A 23167-nucleotide genomic window follows, 5' to 3' on the forward strand; every position below is an offset into this window, starting at 1 on the left:
TTTTTATAGGTGCCGTCGGAAATTCAACCATTTCTTTTATTTATACATATAATAAAATAAATACATATAGCTAGAATTCACTGAAAGTCAAGTATTTCATACACATATATATATACATATATATATACGTACATATACATACATACATATATATATATATATATATATATATATATATATATATATATATATATATATATATATATATATATATATATATATATATATATATATATATATATACATATATAAATGAAATACTCGAGTTGGTAAATTATACGCCACCCCTCTTAACCACGCCCCCCACCACCACCTCCCGAAATCGGAGGTCTCAAGGTTGGCAAGTATGCCAATGGCTGTGATTTAAATATTGTATTATTTGCTCTTAAACTCAGGGAGTGGTTTTCTCAGGTTGTAAACCAAAATGAAAACAACAAAATATATGTTTTATATTAAAAAACATTAGTATATCCTCCTAGTATGTCTTGTGTGTAGTGTAACATGGTTAGCTATTCCTCTTCCTCCAGAAGAGATACTAGTATAAAATGTAGGTTTTTTTTGCCACCATGGAGGCGAGGATTCCTGACCGTGGAGGGACGTTAGCCGTTAACTTGCCCGCGAGAATGCTATTGTACATTGAGGATGTGGTTGTTAGATTTTCACCGTCAAATTTCACCGATACAGCTAAAATGTGCATTATCACGATAGAACGATAGTATTAAAAGCTCTATTACCGGCCACATTTACATGACTTTCATCGAATATCACCTATATTGTTACGATCTGCTGCCCGGATCATCTTTTTTTGTTTAGATTTTTGAGTCTTTTTGTGTTTTGTTTTGAACTCATTCGGTTCCGGTTTGTGCTCCTCTGTTTGTTTCCATGGTAACTCATCATTTTCACCTGCCGCCTGTTCCGAACGTGCACCTGTGTTGTGATTACTGTCTTGATTTAAGCCTTCCTTCTTCGTTCATTCAGTCTTGCTTCCTAGTTTGCTACACGCAACACGTGACAACTTTGGTCCCCTGTCCTGTTTACGCTAGCTTCCATGCTAAAGCCTTATTTGTTTTCCAGCGCCTATGCTAGTTCTGTTAGTTTTGTAAAAATCTGTTTTATTCCTTAATAAATAATTTTTTCCTACCTGCACGCTGTGTCCGAAGCCCGACTGCATCCTTGGGAGAACGAAACCCGCGTCACCATGCGACCCGGTCGTTACATATATGGCCATACCATAATAAACTTTTTTCTTATTATTATCTTTTTTTTAAAACTACGGGGTGTAGGGAATAAAAGTTATAGTACTAGAGTATTGTCGTCCATGACAGAATCAGAGAAAAACCTTCAAAGAAACAAAAAAAATTGTTTCCATTTGACGCCCCATTGAAGTGCACGCCATTATACCTACAAACAATTTTGTTTGTAGAAATCCAAGCAATCCTCCCAGATTAACAGCAAACTGCGCTTTGAGTCACACAAAAAATGGAAGGAAATGAGAAATAATTCTCTCATCAGCGCAACCGGCAATGCATGCAAGCATGGGCGCTAGACAGAGACCTTAAATTGATGTCCCCAGAGTCGGAGCGTTTTTCTTTGTGGCTCTGCTGCACCTTCACCACTCATACAAATAGAATGTGCATAACCACAGTCGTGCATTATGCGTGGATGCATGCTTGATGAAAAGGAAACTCCAAACAACTGAACCGGAAAAGATGCTCTTTAAAGAATTACTATTACCTCATGAGTGTGCCAGTAAAATTTGGAAAATAGCTTCGTAATATTCCATTTGGTGATTTTAAATTGCCAAGCACTGGGATGAAAAATGCTCCAATCAAAAACACTGCCACGCTTATAACAGCTGGCATGTGAACACAAATATGCACTCCATTGCACACGGAAATAGCGGGTCTATGTGGCCAAGGATAATAACAAACTCTGAAAAGTCTCTGTGCTGCTGGTACTTTAGTTGGTTTCTTCCTGATACGTTCATTATGTGGCGAGACAGTGATACCTGCAAAAGTGCTATTGTGCCCTGTTGCACCTGATGCTGTGCTGCCACGGTGCACTAAAAAAACACAACTGTGAGTCAACATCCATCCATCCATTTCTACCGCTTATTCAATTTTGGGGTCGCGGGGGGCGCTGGCGCCTATCTCAGCTACAATCGGGCGGAAGGCGGGGTACACCCTGGACAAGTCGCCACCTCATCGCAGGGCGTGAGTCAACATCACAGCCAATATTACTGCAGCCTCTCTTCACTAATTTTCCAAACAAACAACATCCTCTTTCAATAGTCCCGAAAAGGGAAAAGAGGCACTGAGCAATAATCCATGTTCTTTTTATCCAGTTGAAACAATACCCTGTATTATAATTTTTTTTTGTAAATCTCCTTATAATTGCCTTTAACAATGTGTGGAGAGACTGCTCACTGTTTCATTCTTGTCAGCCTGGGGATTTCTAATAGGGGAGGAATGGTTATACACTGTATTTCTGTAAGAAAACAGCCGGTACCTGATGGACAGGAAGTGAATTTCAACCTATCTGTCAACAGGGGAAAAAATATATTCAATTTTCCATCATTTTCTTATAAATTAAAGTGATTGGTTGTTTTTCTGTATGCATATGCCAATAGACCAGGGCTATTTACCACAGCAACATTACTACACCTTGTTGCTGGGCATCTAGATGGACATAAAACACATGCACACTTTTGCTTTGTGGATTTTTCATCTGCGTTCGACTGCATGCAGCCACACATTCTGGCTCGTAGACTGCTGAATATGTCCAATATTGACTTAGGTACTATATGCTGGCTAGTGGACTTTCTCACTTCGAGATCACAGAAGACCCGCGTTAACAGCACACTGTCTGATGATCGCTTATGCTCCACAGGATCACCCCAGGGACGGGTCCTGTCCCTCCTGCTGTTTGTACTGTTCACAAATTACTGTCAGAGCAGACCTCACTCAAGGTCCATAATTAAGTTTGCCGACGACTCGGTCATAGTCAGCCTCCTGCAGGACAAAGAATCAGACCATTGTCCTGTTCTGGAGAACTTCATAAATTGGTGCGATGATTTGTACCTGGAGCTTAATGGCGACAAAACGAAGGGGGATGGTCATTGACTTTCGCCGTGATCCCAGTGCCAAAGCACCCATTCCCATCATTGGCTCTGCTGTTGAGATAGTCAGTGAATACAAGTATCTAGGTACAATTTTAGACAACAAATTGACCTTTGACGCCAACACTGACCGTATTTGCAAGAAGGGCTGTTTTCCTTGAGGAAACTGAGGGGCTTTCATGTTGATAGGACACTGATGAGGATGTTCTATTCATCTTGTATCGAGTCGATTTTAACGTATTATATCACTTCCTCATTTGGTAACCTCAGTGTGGCCAATAAAAACAGACTAGTTGGTATAATCAAGGTGTGCCAAAAGACCATAGGCACTACCTTGAACCCCCTGAACCAAATCTATCAGGCCAGAGTCATCCAGAAGGCAAAGGCCATTCTGGTCAACCCTCAGCAGCCTCTCTTATCAGAGTTTAGACTCTTGCCCTCAGGATGCAGGTACGACCCTAGTAATAAGAAGGCCAAAAACAGCACATACACAAGATCCTTTGTTCCCTCAGCTGTTCACTTTATACATGAGCTTCTTAAACAAGCTAAGCTGCTATGCACAGTCACTTTAGTTGGAAGCAACGTGTGGTGATTAGTTTTTATTGTATTACAAATGTTTTTTTTTTTTAGTTTTTAGCTCCATGCCTTCAGGATGGTCTGTATGTTGTATGTATTTTATGTATTTGTACCTTGTTTTTGCAGTTCTACCTTGTTTTTAATGACTACTGCTGCAAACCAAATTGCCCCTAGGGGACAATAAAGATTTTCTAAGTCTAAGTCTAAGGCCCAAATCCGGCCTGGGAGCGACATAATTCCGGCCCTGTCAATCCATCCAACCGTCTTCATCCGCTTATCCCAGGTCGGGTCGTGGGGGCAGCAGCCTAAGCAGAGAAGCTCGGACTTCCGAGCTCTTCCCAGCCACTTCGTCTAGCTCCTCCTGGGGGATTTCAATGCGTTCTCTGGCCAGCCTGGAGACAGTTTCTCCAACGTGTCCTGGGTCTTCCCCGTGGTCTCCTCCCAGTCAGACGTGCCCTAAACACTTCCCAAGGGAGGCGTTCGGGAGGCATCCTGACCAGATGCCCGATCCACCTCATCGGGCTGCTCTCGATGTGAAGGAGCAGCGGATTTACTTTGAGCTCCTCCAAAATGACAGAGCTTTTCACCCTATCTCGAAGGGAGAGCCCCGCTCAGAGGGGGGAGGCTCCTTTGGTCCACTTGTAGCCGTGATCTTGTCCTTTCGGTCATAACCCAAACCTCAAGACCGTAGGTGAGGATGGAATTGTACCTGGATATCGACCGGTAAATCGAAACAGGGTCCACATCAATGCAGACACCACATCAATCTGCCTGTCGATCTCACGATCAACTCTTCCCTCACTCTTGAGTAAGACCCCGAAGTACTTTAACTCCTCCATTTGGGGCAGGATCTCTTCCCCACCAAGAAGATGGCACTTCACTCTTTTACGGGCGAGAACAATGGAATCGGACTTGCAGGTGCGCATTCTAATCCTCGTTGCTTCACACTCTGCTGCAGAGATAAAGGTCCTGGCCAGATAAAGCTAACAGGACCACATCATCTGCCAAAAGCAGAGGTGTAATCCTACATGAACCAAATTTCAACACCAGGACTGCGCCTGAAAATTGTGTCCATCAAGGTTATGAACAAAATTGGTTACAAAGGCCAGCCAGAGTCTAACACTCATTGGAAACGGGTCCTACTTACTGGCGGCAAAGCGGACCAAGCTCTGACACCCATCATACAGGGAACGGACTGCCACAATCAGACAGACAGATACACTATACTCTATGAGAACTCAGGCACAAGACTTCCCGAGGGACAAGGTTGAATGCCTACTCCAATTCCTCAAAGCTCATGTAGACTGGTTGGGCAAACTCCCCTGCACCCTCAAGGATGCTGCCGAGAGTATAGAGCTGCTCTACAGTTCCACGACTAGGACGAAAACCACAGTGCTTTTCCTGAATCCGAGGTTTGACTATCCTAGGCTGAAAAGTGTGATCCATGAGATTTGGAAAACACCCTTCTGCCAATCCGATGTCCACGCAATGTTGCAGAGTCTTGTCAACAAAGACAAACCCACAGCATCCAGAGCCTAAAAGGGGAATTGTGCATTTTTGGAATTTTGGAATCATTATGAAAGACATGAAGACAAATGTATTTTTTATATGCATTCTTAATGATAAATACATTTGATCAAACGTCAGCTTACTATGGAGCCTATGGGAGCAGCGCAATTCCGCCTATAATGCTGAAAAAAAACATACAAACAATTTGATTGAAGTTTAATATACCTAAAGTAAGTACCTATACATAAATATATAATGTATGCACAGGCACATTTATAAAAACATTTAATATTTACATATATATCTTTTTTTAAGCTTACGGGGCGCATTAATTTAAAAAGTGCATCACAACATTAGGTTTTTTTAACAACACTACTTATTTTTTACTGCTTGCGGACTTAATGAGAGTCAACAAACATAGTAAAAAATAACTTACTGTGCGATGTCTGCTGTCATTAGGATGCCGACTGCTTGGATATTCATGCATTCCCATTTAAACTCATTATACTCGCAAACGAAAGCGGGGGTGGAACCAAGCGTCTTTCTGTGTCGTTCTTGCCATTTCCAGGTCATTTCCATTGTCTAATAAAGTGTACCAACTTGTCAGAATATGACTTGTTTTTTCTACTGTCTAGGTGAGAGGCATGATTTATGATCTACAATAAAGTTTTTACGAGCAAGGAAGCGGGAAAGCAGCTCATCAGTCGATCATGTCAAAATTGGCACTCAAGCTTGTGATCATGGCGTTGCTATAAATAGTTTGTCTGCGCTACCGCTTATAATAACATTATCACAAACACTTGGTTAATATTCAATTCGTGAAATGTCAATGGAGTATTGGTGGCGGTTTTTGAATGTTTTTTATTGGCTTTTATGCTCGGAATAGATGATCGCCCATTTGCTCCGCTGTAAGCAGACTTTTATTACCGTTTATTTACAAGTTAGAATGCATTTAAAAAATAACATTTTGTCATGTCTTTCATAATGAATGTGAACGATAGGCAAAATTCCCAAAAAAGTGCCATTCCCCCTTAGGGAAATCTGTTCAGATCTGCCACAGAGAAGCTTTTAACTATCTCGGCAACTTCAGCCCAAGAAATAGGAGAGCCCACTACAGATTCCCCAAACACTGCTTCCTCATAGGAAGACATGTAGGTGGGATTGAGGAGGTATTTGAAGTGTTCCTTCCACCGATCCACTACATGCTGAGTCAAGGTAAGCAGCACACCATGCTCACCATACACAGTGTTGACAGTGCACTGCTCCCCCTTTCATAAGACGGCAGATGGTGGTCCAGAATCCCTTTGGAGCCGTCCAGAAGTCATTTCCCATGGCTTCCCCGTACTCATCCAATGTGCGAGTTTTTTGCTTTGCGACCCCCAAAGCCGCGCCCCACTTGGCCTGTTGGTACATGTACGCTGCCTTTGGGGTCCCACGAACCCGCTGGTGGAAAGCAGGAATTACCACCATGACAGGCAACAACCATCCTGTAGCCACAGCACCTATCGACCGGCTCGACAAAAGAGGTACGGATCATGGTCCACTCGGACTCAATGTCCAGTGGATCCCTCGTGACATGTTCATAGTTCTTCCAGAAGGGGGAATTAAAACATTCTCTGATTGAAGATTCTGCCAGACATTCCCGGCAGACCCTCACAATGTGTTTGGGCCTGCCATGTCATGTCTGACCGGTATCCTCACCCACCATCGCAGCCAACTCACCACCAGGTGGTAATCGGTAAAAAGCTCCGAACCCTCTTCACCCGAGTGTTCAAAACCCAACTATCCATCCATTTTCTACTACCGTATATTCCCTTTTGGAGTCCCGGTTACTCCGGGGACTCCGGCTTCCTCCCACCTCCAAAGTGTCCAAAAAATGAAGCCCAAAATCCAATGACAACCACAAAATCTATCATAAAACTGTGACCTAGAGTGTCCTGGTGCCAAGTGCACATATAGACACCCTTATGTTTGAACATGGTATTTGTTATGGACAATCTGGGACAAGCAAAAAAGTCCAACAATAAAACACCACTCGAGTTCAGGTCCCGACGCCCTTCCCAATCACTCCTCTCCAGGTTTCACTGCCGTTGCCAATGAGCGCTGAAGTCACCAAATCACCTGACAGAGCACGCTCCAGTACTCACTCCAGGAATTCCCCAAAAAAAAAGGGGGGGTACTCTGAGCTGCTGTTTGGTGTGTAAGCACAAACGACAGTCAGGATCCGTCCCCACACCCAAAGACAGAGGGAAGCTACCCTTGGGTGACCCATGTCCGGACAAGCGAAATCTGAGTCCATGTTTCTTCTTTTTCATAGAGATATTCAAGCTGCTCTTTGGATCACTGGGACACGCAAACGCCTCTGCCACCATAAGGTGTCAGCTCAAAGAGGAGTCCCTGAGTTAATTTCAAAGCATGGGAGACAAAATTTTTTGCAGCAAATTCCTAAAAAGACTTAAAGGCCTACTGAAATGAGATTTTCTTATTTAAACGGGGATAGCAGGTCCATTCCATGTGTCATACTTGATCATTTCGCGATATTGCCATATTTTTGCTGAAAGGATTTAGTAGAGAACATCCACGATAAAGTTTGCAACTTTCGGTGCTAAGAGAAAACCCTGCCTCTACCGGAAGTCGCAGACGATGACGTCACATGTTTGATGGCTTCTCACATATTCACATTGTTTTTAATGGGAGCCTCTGACAAAAAGTGCTATTCGGACCGAGAAAACGACAATTTCCCCATTAATTTGAGTGAGGATGAAAGATTTGTGTTTGAGGATATTGATAGTGATGGACTAGAGAAAAAAAACAAAAACAAAAAAAAACACTATTGCATTGGGACGGATTCCGATGTTTTTAGACAAATTTACTGGGTTAATTCTGGGAAATCCCTTATCTTTTTATTGTGTTGCTAGTGTTTTCGTGAGTTAAATATTACCTGATAGTCGGAAGGGTGTCTTCACGGGTGTCTTGACGCGCAGTGTCTCAGGGGAGTTGACTGCAGCTATGGACGGCACAAGCTCAGCTTTTCTCCGGTAAGAACTGACTTTTTAACCACAAATTTCTCACCAAAACCTGCTGGTTGACATGTGGTCAGGATCCATGTTGGCTTGACCGCGCTCTGATCCATAGGAAAGTTTCACATCCAGGAATTTTAAACAAGGAATCACCATGTGTTTGTGTGGCTAAAGGCTAAAGTTTCCCAACTCCATCTTTCTACCGTGACTTCTCCAATAGTAATTGAACAAATTGCAAAAGATTCAGCAACACAGATCTCCATAATACTGTTTAATTACGACGTTAAAGCAGACGGCATTTACCTGTGTGTGTGCGCAGCGCTCATATTTCCTAAAAACCTGTGACGTCTTGCGTACACATCATTACACGATGTTTCGAAGACGAAACTCCCGGGAAATTTAAAATTGGAATTTAGTAAACTAAAAAGGCCGTATTGGCATGTGTTGCAATGTTAATATTTCATCTTTGATATATAAACTATCAGCTTGCGTGGTGGGTAGTAGTGGGTTTCAGTAGGCCTTTAAGTGCTCCTGTTGTATAGAGGAACTTGGACTACTGTTAACACATTGGCAAATCCTTGCATTAACTTTTGAACCTTACTAGCAAACATGGAACACTGAGGTCCAAACTTGTGATTTGCCTGACTGAGGCTTTCCTCGAGGCACCACTTTAAGTTGTCTCCTTTTCTGCAGTTACAATTTTGTTTTTAAATGTGATTCATATGACAAAGGTGATGCAGTAGCTACTGTACATTAGATGCAGTCAGTAGTCATTTGTTCGACTTCTTTAGTTTCTGGAGGTTCTATTTTAGGTCCTCTTGTTTTCATCATGTGGGCTAATCAACTGGCGGTCCGGGAGTTCTGTTAGAAAAACTTGTGCTGTCATAAAAAAGGTCTTTAACTAGCTTTTTGAAGAAGGTCCTTAAAAACAGTAGAGCACTCCTGTATCTCTCAACAAATAAATAGACCAATATTTCTACTGTAGAGGACGGTTTTCCGGAATATACAAAATAAGACTAATAGAGAGGAGTCCTCTAGTCCTTATCTTTCTGGAAATATCACCCATCCATCCACTTTCTACCGCTTATTCCCTTCGGGATCCCGGGGGGGCGCTGGAGTCTAGCTCAGCTACAATCGGGCGGAAGGCGGCGTACACCCTGGACAAGTCGACACCTCATTGCAGGGCCAACACAGATCAACAGACACCATTCACCCACTATGGGCAATTTAGTGTTGCCAATCAACCTATCCCCAGGTGCATGTCTTTGGAGGTGGGAGGAAGCCAGAGTATCACGCAGTCACGGGGATGACATGCAAACTCCACACAGAAAGTTCTCGAGGCTGGGATTGAACTCAGGACTACTCAGGACCTTCTTATTCTTATCGCAGTAACCCTTCCTCCACCGTGCTGCCCGGAGATATCACCCTTAAAACAAATTATTCGAATATCCAATAGACCAAGGTTTTCTTTTCAATTATGTGAATGCCATTTAATTCATGTAAATGTGCATTATTTCAAATGTACAGAAAATGCATGTTTGTGTAGAAGGATATTATTTTCATTTGATTATTGGTGCCTCTAATATACAAGAAGGCTATCCTTTTCTCTTCTCTTCCTTTATGCTGCTCTGAGTTGGTGAGAAACAAAAACAGAAACATTACATAAAAGACTGAGGGTAAAAAGTCATTATATAGGTGGTTGTTATAGACGTGTACATCTGCAGCTCTAACCTGGGGTTTCATCACCGTTAGACGCTACCTGTTGGACTGTAACTGCAGATGTAAACTGCTGGTGCAGCTATTTGAGGACATTTGCAGGCAATAATCAGCGGTTTTTCATATCCGCAAGACTGGGCCATCTTGTTAAAAGGGTTATGAGCAAAAATTAGGCATATTTTTAAACAGAGAAAGGACAGTGTTCATTGAAAACAAATGTAAATATTGTTAGGAGGATAAAAAACATTTGTGAAATGAAAAAAAAGGTTTAGTTTTTTTTAAATACCTGGATGTTATGAACTCCAGGTTTAATGCAAGAATTGTATTAAGCTCAACATTGTTGCCCAGGGTTCTGTGAAGTCTGCATGGATGCAGCTCAATTAATCAATGAATATTATGTTTCATTTGTTTTTAGCAAAGCTTTGTAAAATAATTGAAGCCAGCAAACCAAAATAAATATTGTTTACAATTAATTATAATGATGTACAGCTGTTAGAAAACACTGCTAATTTATGTGGAAAAAAAAAAAAAAGTTTGGTAAATCATGCGTTGGAATCAAAACAGACACAGAGCAAGCTATACTTCCACATTTTACTTGCATCATTCCCTCCAGAACTTGATGGGCTTTTTGTGATTGTTGTGACCTAAAATACATGATTTTGTGTCAGAAAATGTGATTTCATTTTTATTTTAACATAATTAACTCAGCGTATAATTTTATGGATTTGTTATAACTGTTTGAAGTGTTTCTTATAACAACCTCAAAAACCACATACTTTCAATAAAAATAACAAACACTGTAATGATATTCTACTCATTTTATACAAAATACACTTAAAAAACACTAGATGGCAGTAAAAGAACATACTCAGATCTCATTGTCAAATGATTCTACTCTTTTAATTATTTATAATTAACAATAGGAATAATGAAATTTAATACAGAAAAAAAAAAACATCATAGACTTGCTTAAATGTGGTCTGCTTTGTTGTCGACAAGCTGCAAACATTCTCTGTGTATGTTTTTACGCTGAATAAATGTTGGTCCAACTTAAACTTAAATTGATGTTTTAACACATTTACTCCCACACAATTAGAGCATCGGTGAACTGTTAAAAGTGATCAAAAGCTGTATCTGTTGTTGGTAAATGACAGACAAAGAGAAATCATCATCACACTTCAACACCTCTACCATGTAAATGCCGGCTCCTTGCAATGTCAGCATTGCAAATAAGAATCTGTCCTTAATTGCCTTAATAACAATAAGTATATATACTGTAGATACACCAGTCTTTAACAAGGGAGAGAGGATGATAAATGTTGCTAGATGTTTATATACTACACTACCCAGAAGGCTTAGCACTGGAACCAGAAGTACGTTTTAGCCAATCTCAGTACAATAATGGTGTCGTTTGAAGAATAAAGAGTCTACACAAGACACAAACCCCAATATTGATTAGACAATTGACATGCGTGTTCACTGCATAAAAAGCTATCAAATTATAAGACTAGATTTTACGAAAAGGTATGAAAAACTAATTAAATTAACTAGCTGCATGGACAGATTCTTTTACCTGCTAAACACCATAAATTAAGATTTGTATATCGAGAAATTAGCAGGAGTTTTAAGATGGAAATACATACATGCATTATTCAACTTGCAATTCCTAAATCATTCTTTCTTAAAATGTTTCAGAATCTTTAAACAAGATGTTGTGAGGGAAATTCTAAATATCTGATTTGAATAGTTTTTTCTTTTAAATTTTAAACTTTTTTAACAAGAATAGAAGAATAAAAATATTAATGCCTAATTTAAGATTACTCAATGACTAAAAATAGTTAAATATATCTTAAAACTAGGGAAATATTTGGATATACAATTCTAAATGATGGAAAGTGAGTGTTTATGCAGAGCTCAGAGACTAATTGGATTGGCCAAAATGTGCAGGGAAGTAGAGGGCATTGGACAAAATTGAGAGGCCGCCAATAATTCGCAAGGAATTGAATGAAATCCTGGGTCTTATATCTTCTTTTGTTTTCCTCACCAGTACTCAAAGCCTTTTCCTGCTCTCATGTCACAAATCAAAACTTGTGTCCACAAACAAGAGCAGCTGTGCTCAACCTTGGAAAGGAAAAATTCTGAAGGTCCCTTACTATGGTGATGATAGAGAACAATGCTGCGTAGAATTCTAAGAAACTCAAACTCTTGTTCTTATTATTTTAAAATAGTTTTATAATAATTACCAAATGGTTCAGATGTTGTACAATATGTCTTTGAACATTGATTATTTATTTTTTAATGTGTGTTGCAGTAGAAAGCCGTAACTCAAGCATGGATCGTGACAAATGGATCCATATGTTCTTATCAGCCAAAATGCCTGCAGGCATTAGGCACAGGTTAATCTCCTCTAAAAAAGGCCCCAGAGATGCAGAGCACAGTCCATCTTGAATCTCTGGCCTTGACTCAGGAACACATGGCTCCACAACCCATTACATTTAATCTCAACAAACTGCGAGACATTTTCTTCCCCAAGACAAGATATTGCCAATCTCCTGCCCCAAGAGTACTGCTTATATTAAAACTGATACGGGAGAACTGACTTAATCAAAACCAACAAAGTATATGTAGCTACTGCGGACCCTTCCAGGTCTGACCTGGCACAATAGATGTACACCAATAGAAACACACGACCATTTTCTTCAGATGCCACCTACTACCTTATCTTACGTACGATTCAGGAACTCAAAGGTGGCAGTGGGCTGATTCCCAACATCCCCTGCAGATAGTCCATAATTACACATGCAAAATGTAATCCTGATCAGATCCAGCAGCCTTTCCAATCTGTTTACATAATCACATTGCGACAAGGACTTCATCAATGACACAGCAGCCATTGGATTACTTGATGTACAGAGAAACTGATATCCAGTAATTCGTCACTGCGTGCTATAGACCTAAATAAACAAAATTGCTATGGAAAAATGTGTCAAACATTACTTGCTGCAGCAGATGGGCCATTTTCGAAAAACTGATGTTTAGAATTGATGTTCCATATTTTGTTGTCTGCTTTTCAATATGCTAGAAACATGTGTTGCCTTCTCTTCCATTTCCCATCAAGTCCCTGCTGTACAGTATGTGTTCTCCACAGAACGGAAAGGGAAAACGTTCAAAAAGTGATGCACTTTATAAAAGGTTCAAACATTTGCCGACAACATAGATATTACCATGTCTGCACAGTGTCCTGCTGCCTCTAACAACAATTCAACAAGAAAAACAGTCTCGATTTTTTACAGTTTGGAAGAAAAAGAGGCAATGTCGTGCACTTCGTGGCTGCAACCAGAAGATGTGCTGTTGATTTAATCCGTAGTAAACACCAGGTTGGAAATTATTGTTGCCACTAATGGCAAATCTTTCGACCATTTTCTTTTTCACTCTGCCCGATAATGAATTGTGTTAAAATCAGGCATAAGGCGCAGAGCTATGCAACAAACAAGCTCGCAGTCAAATCGTTGGACATTAAAGGCCTACTGAAACCCACTACTACCAAACACGCAGTCTGATAGTTTATACATCAATGATGAAATATTAAAATTTCAACACATGCCAATACGGCCTTTTTACATTTTAAATCTCCCGCGAAGTGTCATGCCCACTGGGTGTGAGTTTTCCTTGCCCTTTTGTAGGTTCTTCCGAGGATGTTGTAGTCGTAATGATTTGTGCAGTCCTTTGAGACATTTGTGATTTGGGGCTATATAAATAAACATTGATTGATGATTGATCATGTTGAAAACGTTGCGGTATGATGACGAGTGCGTTTGACGTCTCGGGTTGTAGTGGACATTATTTTCCAGCCCAATCCAAGCTATAAGTAGTCTGTTTTAATCGCATAATTACACAGTATTCTGGACATGTGTGTTGCTGAATCTTTTGCAATTTGTTCAATTAATAATGGAAAAGTCAAAGTAGAAAGACGGAGGTAGGAAGCCTTTAGCCTTTAGCCACACAAAAACCGTCAGTGTTTCCCTGTTTAAAATTCCCGAAGATGAAGCTTTACGATGGAACAAAGCGGTCAAGCGAACATTGGTCCCGACTACAGGTCAACCGGCAGTTTTCGGTGAGAAACATTTTGGTAATAAGTCGCCTCTTACCGGAGACATCAGCGGAGCTTCCGTCCTGCTGCAGCTTTGTGACTTCCCTCAGAGACTCTGGCGTCAATGTTGTAGGCACAATACCAATGTGTTGTAGGCACAATACCAATGTGTTGTAAGCACAATACCAATGGCGCGCAATTTGCAAAATGCACAACCGCATTTTGCAAATTTAATATCAAATCAAATCAAATGTTTATTGGATTCATCACTATACAGTGTACATCCACGACTAAACTACTACCAAGTGTGGATTCAGGCCGGGTGGCCTATTTCAAGTTCCAGGTAACCCTACATTATTATATGTTATAAATAGTAAACGAGGTTGTGGTAGTAGTTTAGTCAGTAGTTCTGTCGTGGATGTACACTGTATAGTGATGAATCCAATAAACATTTGATTTGAATTGATTTTACATTAAATTTGCAAAATGCGGTTGCGCAATTTGCAAATTTCGCGCCATTGGTATTGTGCTCACTACAGGTATGGAAATGACGTATAATTTGCAAAGTGCGCGAGATTGGTGAAATGCTTACAACATCAACACACCTGTGGCCACACTCCTCAGACTTTCAGGTACTATTTAACTCACTAAAACACTAGCAACACAATAGGCAGATAAGGGATTTTCCAGAATTATCCTAGTAAATATGTTTAATAATATCCGAATCTCTCCCACTGCAATCGCCTTGTTTTTTTCTAGTCCTTCACTCTAAATTTCCTCATCCACAAATCTTTTATCCTCGCTCAAATTAATGGGGAAATTGTCGCTTTCTCGGTCCGAATAGCTATAGCTGCTGCTGGCTATGATTGTAAACAATGTGAGGATGTGAGAAGTCCTACAACCCGTGACGTCACGCGCACATCGTCTGCTACTTCCGGTACAGGCAAGGCTTTTTTTATTAGCGACCAAAAGTTGCAAACTTTATCGTCGATGTTCTCTACTAAATCCTTTCAGCAAAAATATGGCAAGATCGCGAAATGATCAAGTATGACGGATAGAATGGACCTGCTATCCCCGTTTAAATAAGAAAATGTCATTTCAGTAGGCCTTTAAAATACCCACCGTTGGAAGGAGGTGAGTTAAGTACCTGCTAAGAGTATAAACTGATTGTATTTGTCATGTCTTCTTTAAATATTAGCGAAAGATTCGTATGTGCAGATAAATCTTTTTTAAAAGGGTAAGAGATAACTAATTACGGATGTTACTTCAGCTGCTTCCTGGTGTAACGTGTCTATAAACAGCTGGCCGTGTTTAAGCCTTGCACATCGTCTGCACACAGTAGGGTTGTACGGTATACCTGTCCGTTCTCCCGGAATGCAGAACGGACAGCTCTGGACAACAGCGTGAGGTAGGAGATGATTTATTGCTCATAAATCATAAATGTACTCAAAGACAGAACAAACAAAAGAGAAACATGCCGATCGCACGGGAAGCTAAGATAAAAACTTAGCACAGGAAACACAGGACAGGAATACCAACGTAATGGTTTCATCCCGCAAAACAATGAAGCCAACCCGACTGTGGCGAGCAACGTGACTAAATAGCTCTCTGATTAGTGCTCAACAGCAGGTGAACGTGCAGAGCACTAATCAGAGGCAGGTGAAACCAATTAGTACCCATGGAAACCAAAACAAACACTCAAAGTGCACAAAACGAGAACTAAGGGAGTCCAAAACTAACAGAACATACTGTACTAAACAAAACATGATCCGGATCACAGATCATGACAATATCGCTATTAGTATAGTACCGCGATACTGATGAAATATATTCAGTACTATACCGCCTCTGAAATGTACCGGTCCACCACCGGCCACCCGCGGCCCTGCCATCGTCACATCGTGTCTTTGCTGGTTTACAAGCAGACAAGCATGTTTGGCAGCGCACAATCACGGAGTACTTACAAGCAGACACAGTGTGTAGACAGAAAAGGTGGAATGGATGCATTTTGGCTTAAAAACTAACGATAAAGGGGAAGCTATAACACTCAAACGCCCATCGGAAGAGGTGCTTTAAGACATGGCTAGCTAGCTAGCCACTAAAGTCCGTCCGCAGTCTGCAGAGTTGTAGCTACTTCAAATAAAGTGAGTTTCTTACAAGTATCAGTCCTGCAGGACGAGGAATAGCTAAACAAGCTTGACTACACATCGTAGCTCACCGGCGTCAAAAGGTAAACAATTGCCATTGGTGGATCTATTCCTAACATCCACTGTAATGATATCAAGTACAGTAGCGTATCTAGTCGATACTACTATGATTATGTTGATATTTTTTGGTAACATCTTCTTTCGTTTCTTTTTTATTTATATTATGTTTATGAACTAAGGAAATATGTCCCTGGACACATATCGGATTGATACCCAAATTTGTGGTATCATCCAAAACTAATGTAAAGCATCCAAACAACAGACACATAAGTGATTATTACATTTAAACAGATGTGTAGAGGGAACATGTTAAAAGAGAAAGTAAGCAGATATTAACAGTAAATCAACAAGTAGGTTAATAATACATTTTCTACCACTTGTCCTTAATAATTTTGACAAAATAATAGAATGGAAAATGACACAATATGTTACTGCATATGTCAGCAGCTAAATTAGGAGCCTTTGTTTGCTTACTTACTAATGAAAGACAAGTTGTCGAGTATGTTCACTATTTTATTTAACGACAAACTTGCAATAATAAACATCCAGTATGTTTAATGTACCCTAAGATTTTTTTTGTTAAATTAAAGCCAGTAATGAAATGTTTTATGTTCCCTTTAATTTAAAAAAGTACCGAAAAGTATCAAAATAATTTTGGTACCGGTACCAAAATATTGGTATTGGACAACACTAGCAGACAGTAATCTTTTACTGATGGTGTTGGAATGATGTTTTCAACATGGGCAACGTGAGGTTCATCAGAGGTCGCCATGCTACTGCGCGTCTACGGCAGGCCGAATCATGTCATCATTACATGTGAGACTCCGGAATGTTGATACGGCGTTCGCCTGGCAGCATCACCTTAACCTGACAGTGTAGCTCTCCGCTTGCAAAGGTAACGATTCTTCAGCAGGTTCACATACAGATGTTTGTTACGACTTCTAGGTCCTCTATTTGGTCAAGTTGGAAGTCTTCTTGGTGCTGCACCGGACCCCAGGACTTCACTAAATAATCCAATCACTATCTTGGGTTTGTTTATCATATATACTGTATTTAGCCATTTTTTTAAGCGGAAAAAGTCACAAATAAGATATCTGTTGATTTTACATCAATGAAAGACTGTATTCCTTCTCTAAATATCTTTAACTTTGGAGAAATCCCCTAAAGTGACAATATCTACAATCTCGTGACATTACTGACACCTTGTGAGCAGTCAGTATTCAGTATTACATATTGCGTCATTTAAGGTTTTTGAACATACTTTGACTAGCTGGGTTGTGCTTTGCTCCGTTCACAACATTTTGCTCCGGCTCTCCATCTGCTAAATCTACGTTGAGTTTCTTCAAGTCTGAAGGAGAACTCAGGTCTGCATGTCCCTTGCTGCTCGACTTATATATATATATATATATATATATATATATATATATATATATATATATATATACACACACACATATGTATAGACACATATATATATATATATATACATATAAACATATATACATACAGCGCCCCCCGCGACCCCGAAAGGGAATAAGCGGTAGTAAATGGATGGATGGATATATACATACATACATACAAATACACACATATATATATACATATATATATATATATATATATATATACACATACATACATACATATATACATATATATATATATATATATATATATATATATATATATATATATATATATATATATATATATATATATATACACACATACATACATACATATATATATATATATTAGGGGTGTAACGGTACACAAAAATTTCAGTTCGGTACGTACCACGGTTCGGAGGTCACGGTTCGGTTCATTTTCGGTACAGTAAGGTTATTTATTTAACAAATTCGCTAAATCTTCCAGCAAAAATATTTTTCTTAGTGGAATATTTGATGTGAAGTAATCGGAAACTTGGATCGGTCCAAAATTCATAAAAACATTGATTTTGATTCAATATTATGTTTTGAGCAATGACAGTTTGAAAGAAAAAAAACAGCTTTGTTTCATTAGTCAACGTTGCAACTTTTTCTAAATTACATTTAGCCTTTAAACTTTTTATTTCACTTTTGTTTATTTTAATAGTAATTTTAGAATGTGCCATGGGCCTTTAAAATATTAGCTGTGGGCTGCAAATGAACTCCGGGACACACTTTTGACACCCCTGCTATAGATAATAAAAAATAAAATCTGATAAATCTATGGGTAAAAAGCAGAGCCTGGCAGCGCATGCGCGTTTATCATAACTCTCTCGCTCTCTCTGTCTCTCCCTTTTAATTAAAAATACACGAAACCCTAACTTAAAATGCCGGCCATTTGAGGCATTTAAGAAACTCCACATGGACAGCCCCGCAAAAGAGGACATATCCGGTGAAAATAGGAGGTATAGTCAGTCTATCATAGCTCAGTCGCTGCTAGCATGCCGTGTGTTGGGTTTTTTTTTTTGATTGATTGAAACTTTTATTAGTAGATTGCACAGTACAGTACATATTCCGCACAATTGACCACTAAATGGTAACACCCCAATAAGTTTTTCAACTTGTTTAAGTCGGGGTCCACGTAAATCAATTCATGGTGCCTAGGTGTAAATTGTTTATACAACGTGAGGTGCGCTACTTAATATGTCCGTGTGGAACGCGTTCGGTACACCTCCGAACCGAACCACTACAAACATAACGTACCGTTACACCCCTAATATATATATAAATGTACATACATACATACATATAAACATATATAAATATACATACATATATATACATACATACATACATACATACATACATACATATATATATATATATATATATATATATATATATATATATATACACATACATACACACACACACACACAGAAAGATCCCAAGCCCGGGATTACATATATACTAGTCTGGAAGGTTTTCTTCTCTTACAGAGTAATGCTGTCGCTCTGACAGGCTGATCATCGGGTTTTTGTTTGGTCACCTCCCTGATTAGACTAAAATAAATGCAGCAATGTACAGAAAAATCCTGGATGAAAACCAACACTTCCCGTCCAACCTGATGGATCTTAAGAGGTGCTGCAAAGTGGAATGGGTGACACTGCCCAAAAATAGGTGTGCCAAGCTCATGGCATCATATTCAAAATGACTTGATGCTGTAATTGTTGCCAAATGTGAATCAAAATAGTATTGAGCAAAATAGTTGAATACTTATCCACATGATTTTTTTATTTTTTTATTTCTAAGAAATTTGCAAATAAAAAAAATATACATTCATCATTGTGGGGTATTGTGTGAAGAATTTTGAGGTCACAAATGGATTGTTCCATTTTGGTATAAGGCTGCAACATAAAAAGTGAAGCGCTGTGAATACTTTTCGGGTGCACTGCATGTCAGGAAGATTCCTAATGAAATGATTTGCTTTATTTATAGGTTTTTGTCATACAGCTTGTGGTCTGATGATAAAAAATACCAATGTGAATGTTATACCAGGAGTCTATTCGTATTTTTGCACTGAACCACAAGGGTGATTGCAGCCTAAGAATGGCCCGACTCTTCACAAAAATATGAAATATCTCTATTATCAGTAAGACAGGCCTCGAAAAGAATCCATAAAAATGAATAGCAATAAATCAATACATTTTTTGTTATGACCTATTATCAATGAAGGAAATCTATTCAAATGCAAAGCAGTTAGGTATATACCAAAGTAGGTATATTTATTGTGGTAGAATGCGATCAAAAATGTATTTATTTTGCTTGAAATTGTGTAACATGTCCCCTATAGCCGGCATCCAAGTTGAGCTGATTCTCCATCCAGCCAATCATTTTCTATACCGCTTGTCCTCATTTTTTCACTGCAAAGTCACGCCACGATCAATTAAAGGTGCAAACGTTTCTCAGAAAGGGTCCTACAGTATGTGGGCTGAATGGAGCTTCTTTGCCATTGAGTACGTCAAATGGCAGTTATACGTGGTGTCCCCATGACAACCAGTTACATTATGCCCAGTGGAAAATTACATAAATGTATAGTGTCAAAAGAGTCACTCTGGTTGGTTTTTTTAACTCATTTTTTGACAATTAGTTTTGCTTAATGTATCTAATGTGTTTTTGTTGTCTGTTGGGGTGAAAAACCCAACAGTCAGCCTTTACCTTTAATTCTAAGGAACTAATTTTGACTGTTTTTTTTCCTGTAATGCATGAGGAGAAAGAAACACACAGCATCACTCTGTGTTTCTTTCCTAGAAAAAACAACACAAAGAAAAGAAATGAGTCACACAGTAGTATATAACCGAGTATATTTCCAACCATGTGAACGGTGGTAACTAGCACCTGTTCATGCTCCTTCCACCTGTCTGGCTCGACTTGGCCACACAATGTTTCTCTTCCTCGGCATCACCACTTGGCCTATTCTGTAGCAATTGTTGGCTGGCTGACTCCCTAATAAGTGAGAGAACGAGGACAATTGGCAGTGGCTCCCCATGGGTTTGACATTGCCACATTGTGGGTGGCGATAAAACAGCACCGTGCCCCCCCGACTCTGCTCCACTCGGTGGGCACTGCTACTCTGCATGCAGCACATTCCATCCGCCCCCAATCGAAAAGACATGAGAATTACTCAGATGGCCAACAATCTGCATGGAAATTGAAATCTGCGGGCAAGCCATACTCAACGGTTCAACAGCACACATACACACGCGGTCCAAAAAGGCATCAACTTTGGCAGGAAAACATTCAAGTGGACTACGGAACGGCATTTGAATTGTAAATTGAGGTTTCTGACAATGTGGCTGACATTAAAGGGGATAAATGCACTTTTGAAAGACAGTGCTTCAGACTCGATAATGATTATTTTATTTGGGGGAAAAGAAGCATTCATGCGAGGCTTACTTCATTGGTCAGTGAATATTCCTAACTTGAATACTAACAAGTCCACCTTGCACCTGCCTGCAGTATAAATTACAGTAACACTTTAGTTTGGGGAATATATTTTAAGTAACAAAGCCTTAATTTAGAGTTATTTGGACACTAGTGGAACATATAAGGCAGGGGTCGGGAACCTTTTTGCCTAAGAGAGCTATGAAAGCCTAATATTTCAAAACGTATTTCCGTGAGAGCCATATAATATTTTTTAACACTGACTACAACTAAATGCGTGCATTTTTAAGACTAACATTTTTATAGTACAATACGTCTCATTATTTTTAATAACATTGTTATTCTAAAGCAAACCAATAATACCATTAATGCGACATCTTGAACAGGTGCGATGGAAAACGGATGGTTGGATTAAAATGCATTAGAATGTTTCATTATTTCACCGTTATTTTTAACACTGATTACCAGCGGAATTATTCATTTCTTACCGTGTTAAGCAATGTCAGCTAAGATTTACCTGAGAGCCAGATGCAGTCATCAAAAGAGCCACATCTGGCTCTAGAGCCATAGGTTCCCTACCCCTGATATAAGGGTTGGGGTCAGGGTTACTAATAAGCAATAATTCTGAGGTTCTTGAGGGAACACTTAGTTAATGGCTAACTGGTTGCATAATAAGGCATTAATAGGTACTTAATAACTAATTGAGAGCCAATATGTTACTAATTTGCATGTTAATAAGGAACTAATTAATGGAGAATATGTGTTACCCATACTAAAGTGTTACCAAAATTACTAAATGACAAAACTGATTCCTGGAGGTCCCCACATTAAAAGCTCGACCTAGAAAAAGACTGAAGCCCACAGTCTTTAAGTTGCACAATTTAGTAGTCGGCCTAATAATCAAAGCAGCTCACGTCGGCTATTAGGAGAAGCTCCTCTAAGAATATTTATTGCCAGGCTCCCTCAAAGCCTGCATTGAGCGCCAAACTCCATCCAGTTGAGGCTATTTTGCGCACACATGCACAATGCATTTTTTTGTTTGTTTGTTTTTGTTTAGTTTTTTTGTTTTTGTTTTTTTTTGCACACTGCAACGCATCCTACCTTCCACGCAGGTGAGCATGAGTGAAAAGAAGAGATTCCAGAAAAAAATCCCCGTCCTAATCCTCATCGTGGCGGTTTGAGCTCGGCCACACTCAACGCATTCCCGCACCTCCACGGATCCTTGGTAGCATCCTCGCCTGTAAATCCGCGTCATCGTCACAACTAGGTGGAAATAATCCCCCTAACCTATTTTCCCCTCTCTGGCGTTAAAAGGCAGGCGGAGGAGTGAGCAAGTGTGGAATTTAGCAGAGGACCGACGCGAGGGCTGGATCATGTCTGCTGAGAGGGGCGTCAAGTGCGCGCGTCTCGGGGCTCACGGCGCGCTCTGCACGGCCCCCGGTGCTCCACATGCTCGGGTTCCCCCTCCACAAAAAGCGGTGCAGCCTACACTATTTGAATGCTGCCTTTATCGATCTGCACTTGTCAGGCGAGCAGAGAGAGAGGGAGAGGAAGGGAGAGAGAGAGAGGAAGGGAGGAGTAAACGTCCTGTGAAAGTATGATGTGCGCCCAACAAATCATGAAGTGGAGGTGGGTGGTAAAGGAGGAGGGGGCGAGTCGTCATCCGGTGTCAATGAGGCATGCATGGGTGAGAGATACCCGAGGTCTTTAAATGAAAAAAAAAATAATAATCTTCATGCAAATACTCAAAACTTCCATTTTTTTGGACTTGGTGGTGTGGATGTAGTAAAGTTGGGACATTTGCAATGCAAAGATGGGACCATGACGGCGCAAAGCCCGGCCGGCCAGCGGTGGGCCTCTTCTGCCATCTAGCTTCCAAAAAGTCCCCGACCTCTACCGGGAGGCACCGGAGTTATAACGTTTGTTAAATAACTCATGCATATGTGAAAATCTGGTCATTCGATTGCCTATGACCGCGGCTCTTTAGCGCCGCCCTAGTGGCTCTCTGGAGCTTTTTCAAAAATATATGAAAAATGGAAATGAGGGGGGGAAACACATTT

At 40.0% G+C, this 23167-nt stretch overlaps 1 protein-coding gene across 2 annotated transcripts in view; it reads right to left on the minus strand.

The window, feature by feature from the left end:
- The window catches only part of LOC133562239 (CUB and sushi domain-containing protein 3-like), a 673567-nt gene extending 650945 nt beyond the window's left edge, over positions 1 to 22622 (minus strand). For both annotated transcript variants that reach the window (XM_061916244.1, XM_061916243.1), the window contains exon 1: positions 22209 to 22622. In XM_061916244.1, coding sequence (XP_061772228.1) covers positions 22209 to 22362 — 154 coding nt within the window. In that variant the 5' untranslated portion in view covers positions 22363 to 22622. The remainder of the gene's footprint in view (positions 1 to 22208) is intronic.
- Between the last annotated feature and the right edge of the window lie 545 nt (positions 22623 to 23167).

The sequence above is a fragment of the Nerophis ophidion genome, linkage group LG11 (assembly GCF_033978795.1).
Source record: "Nerophis ophidion isolate RoL-2023_Sa linkage group LG11, RoL_Noph_v1.0, whole genome shotgun sequence".
Taxonomy (NCBI): Eukaryota; Metazoa; Chordata; class Actinopteri; order Syngnathiformes; family Syngnathidae; genus Nerophis; species Nerophis ophidion.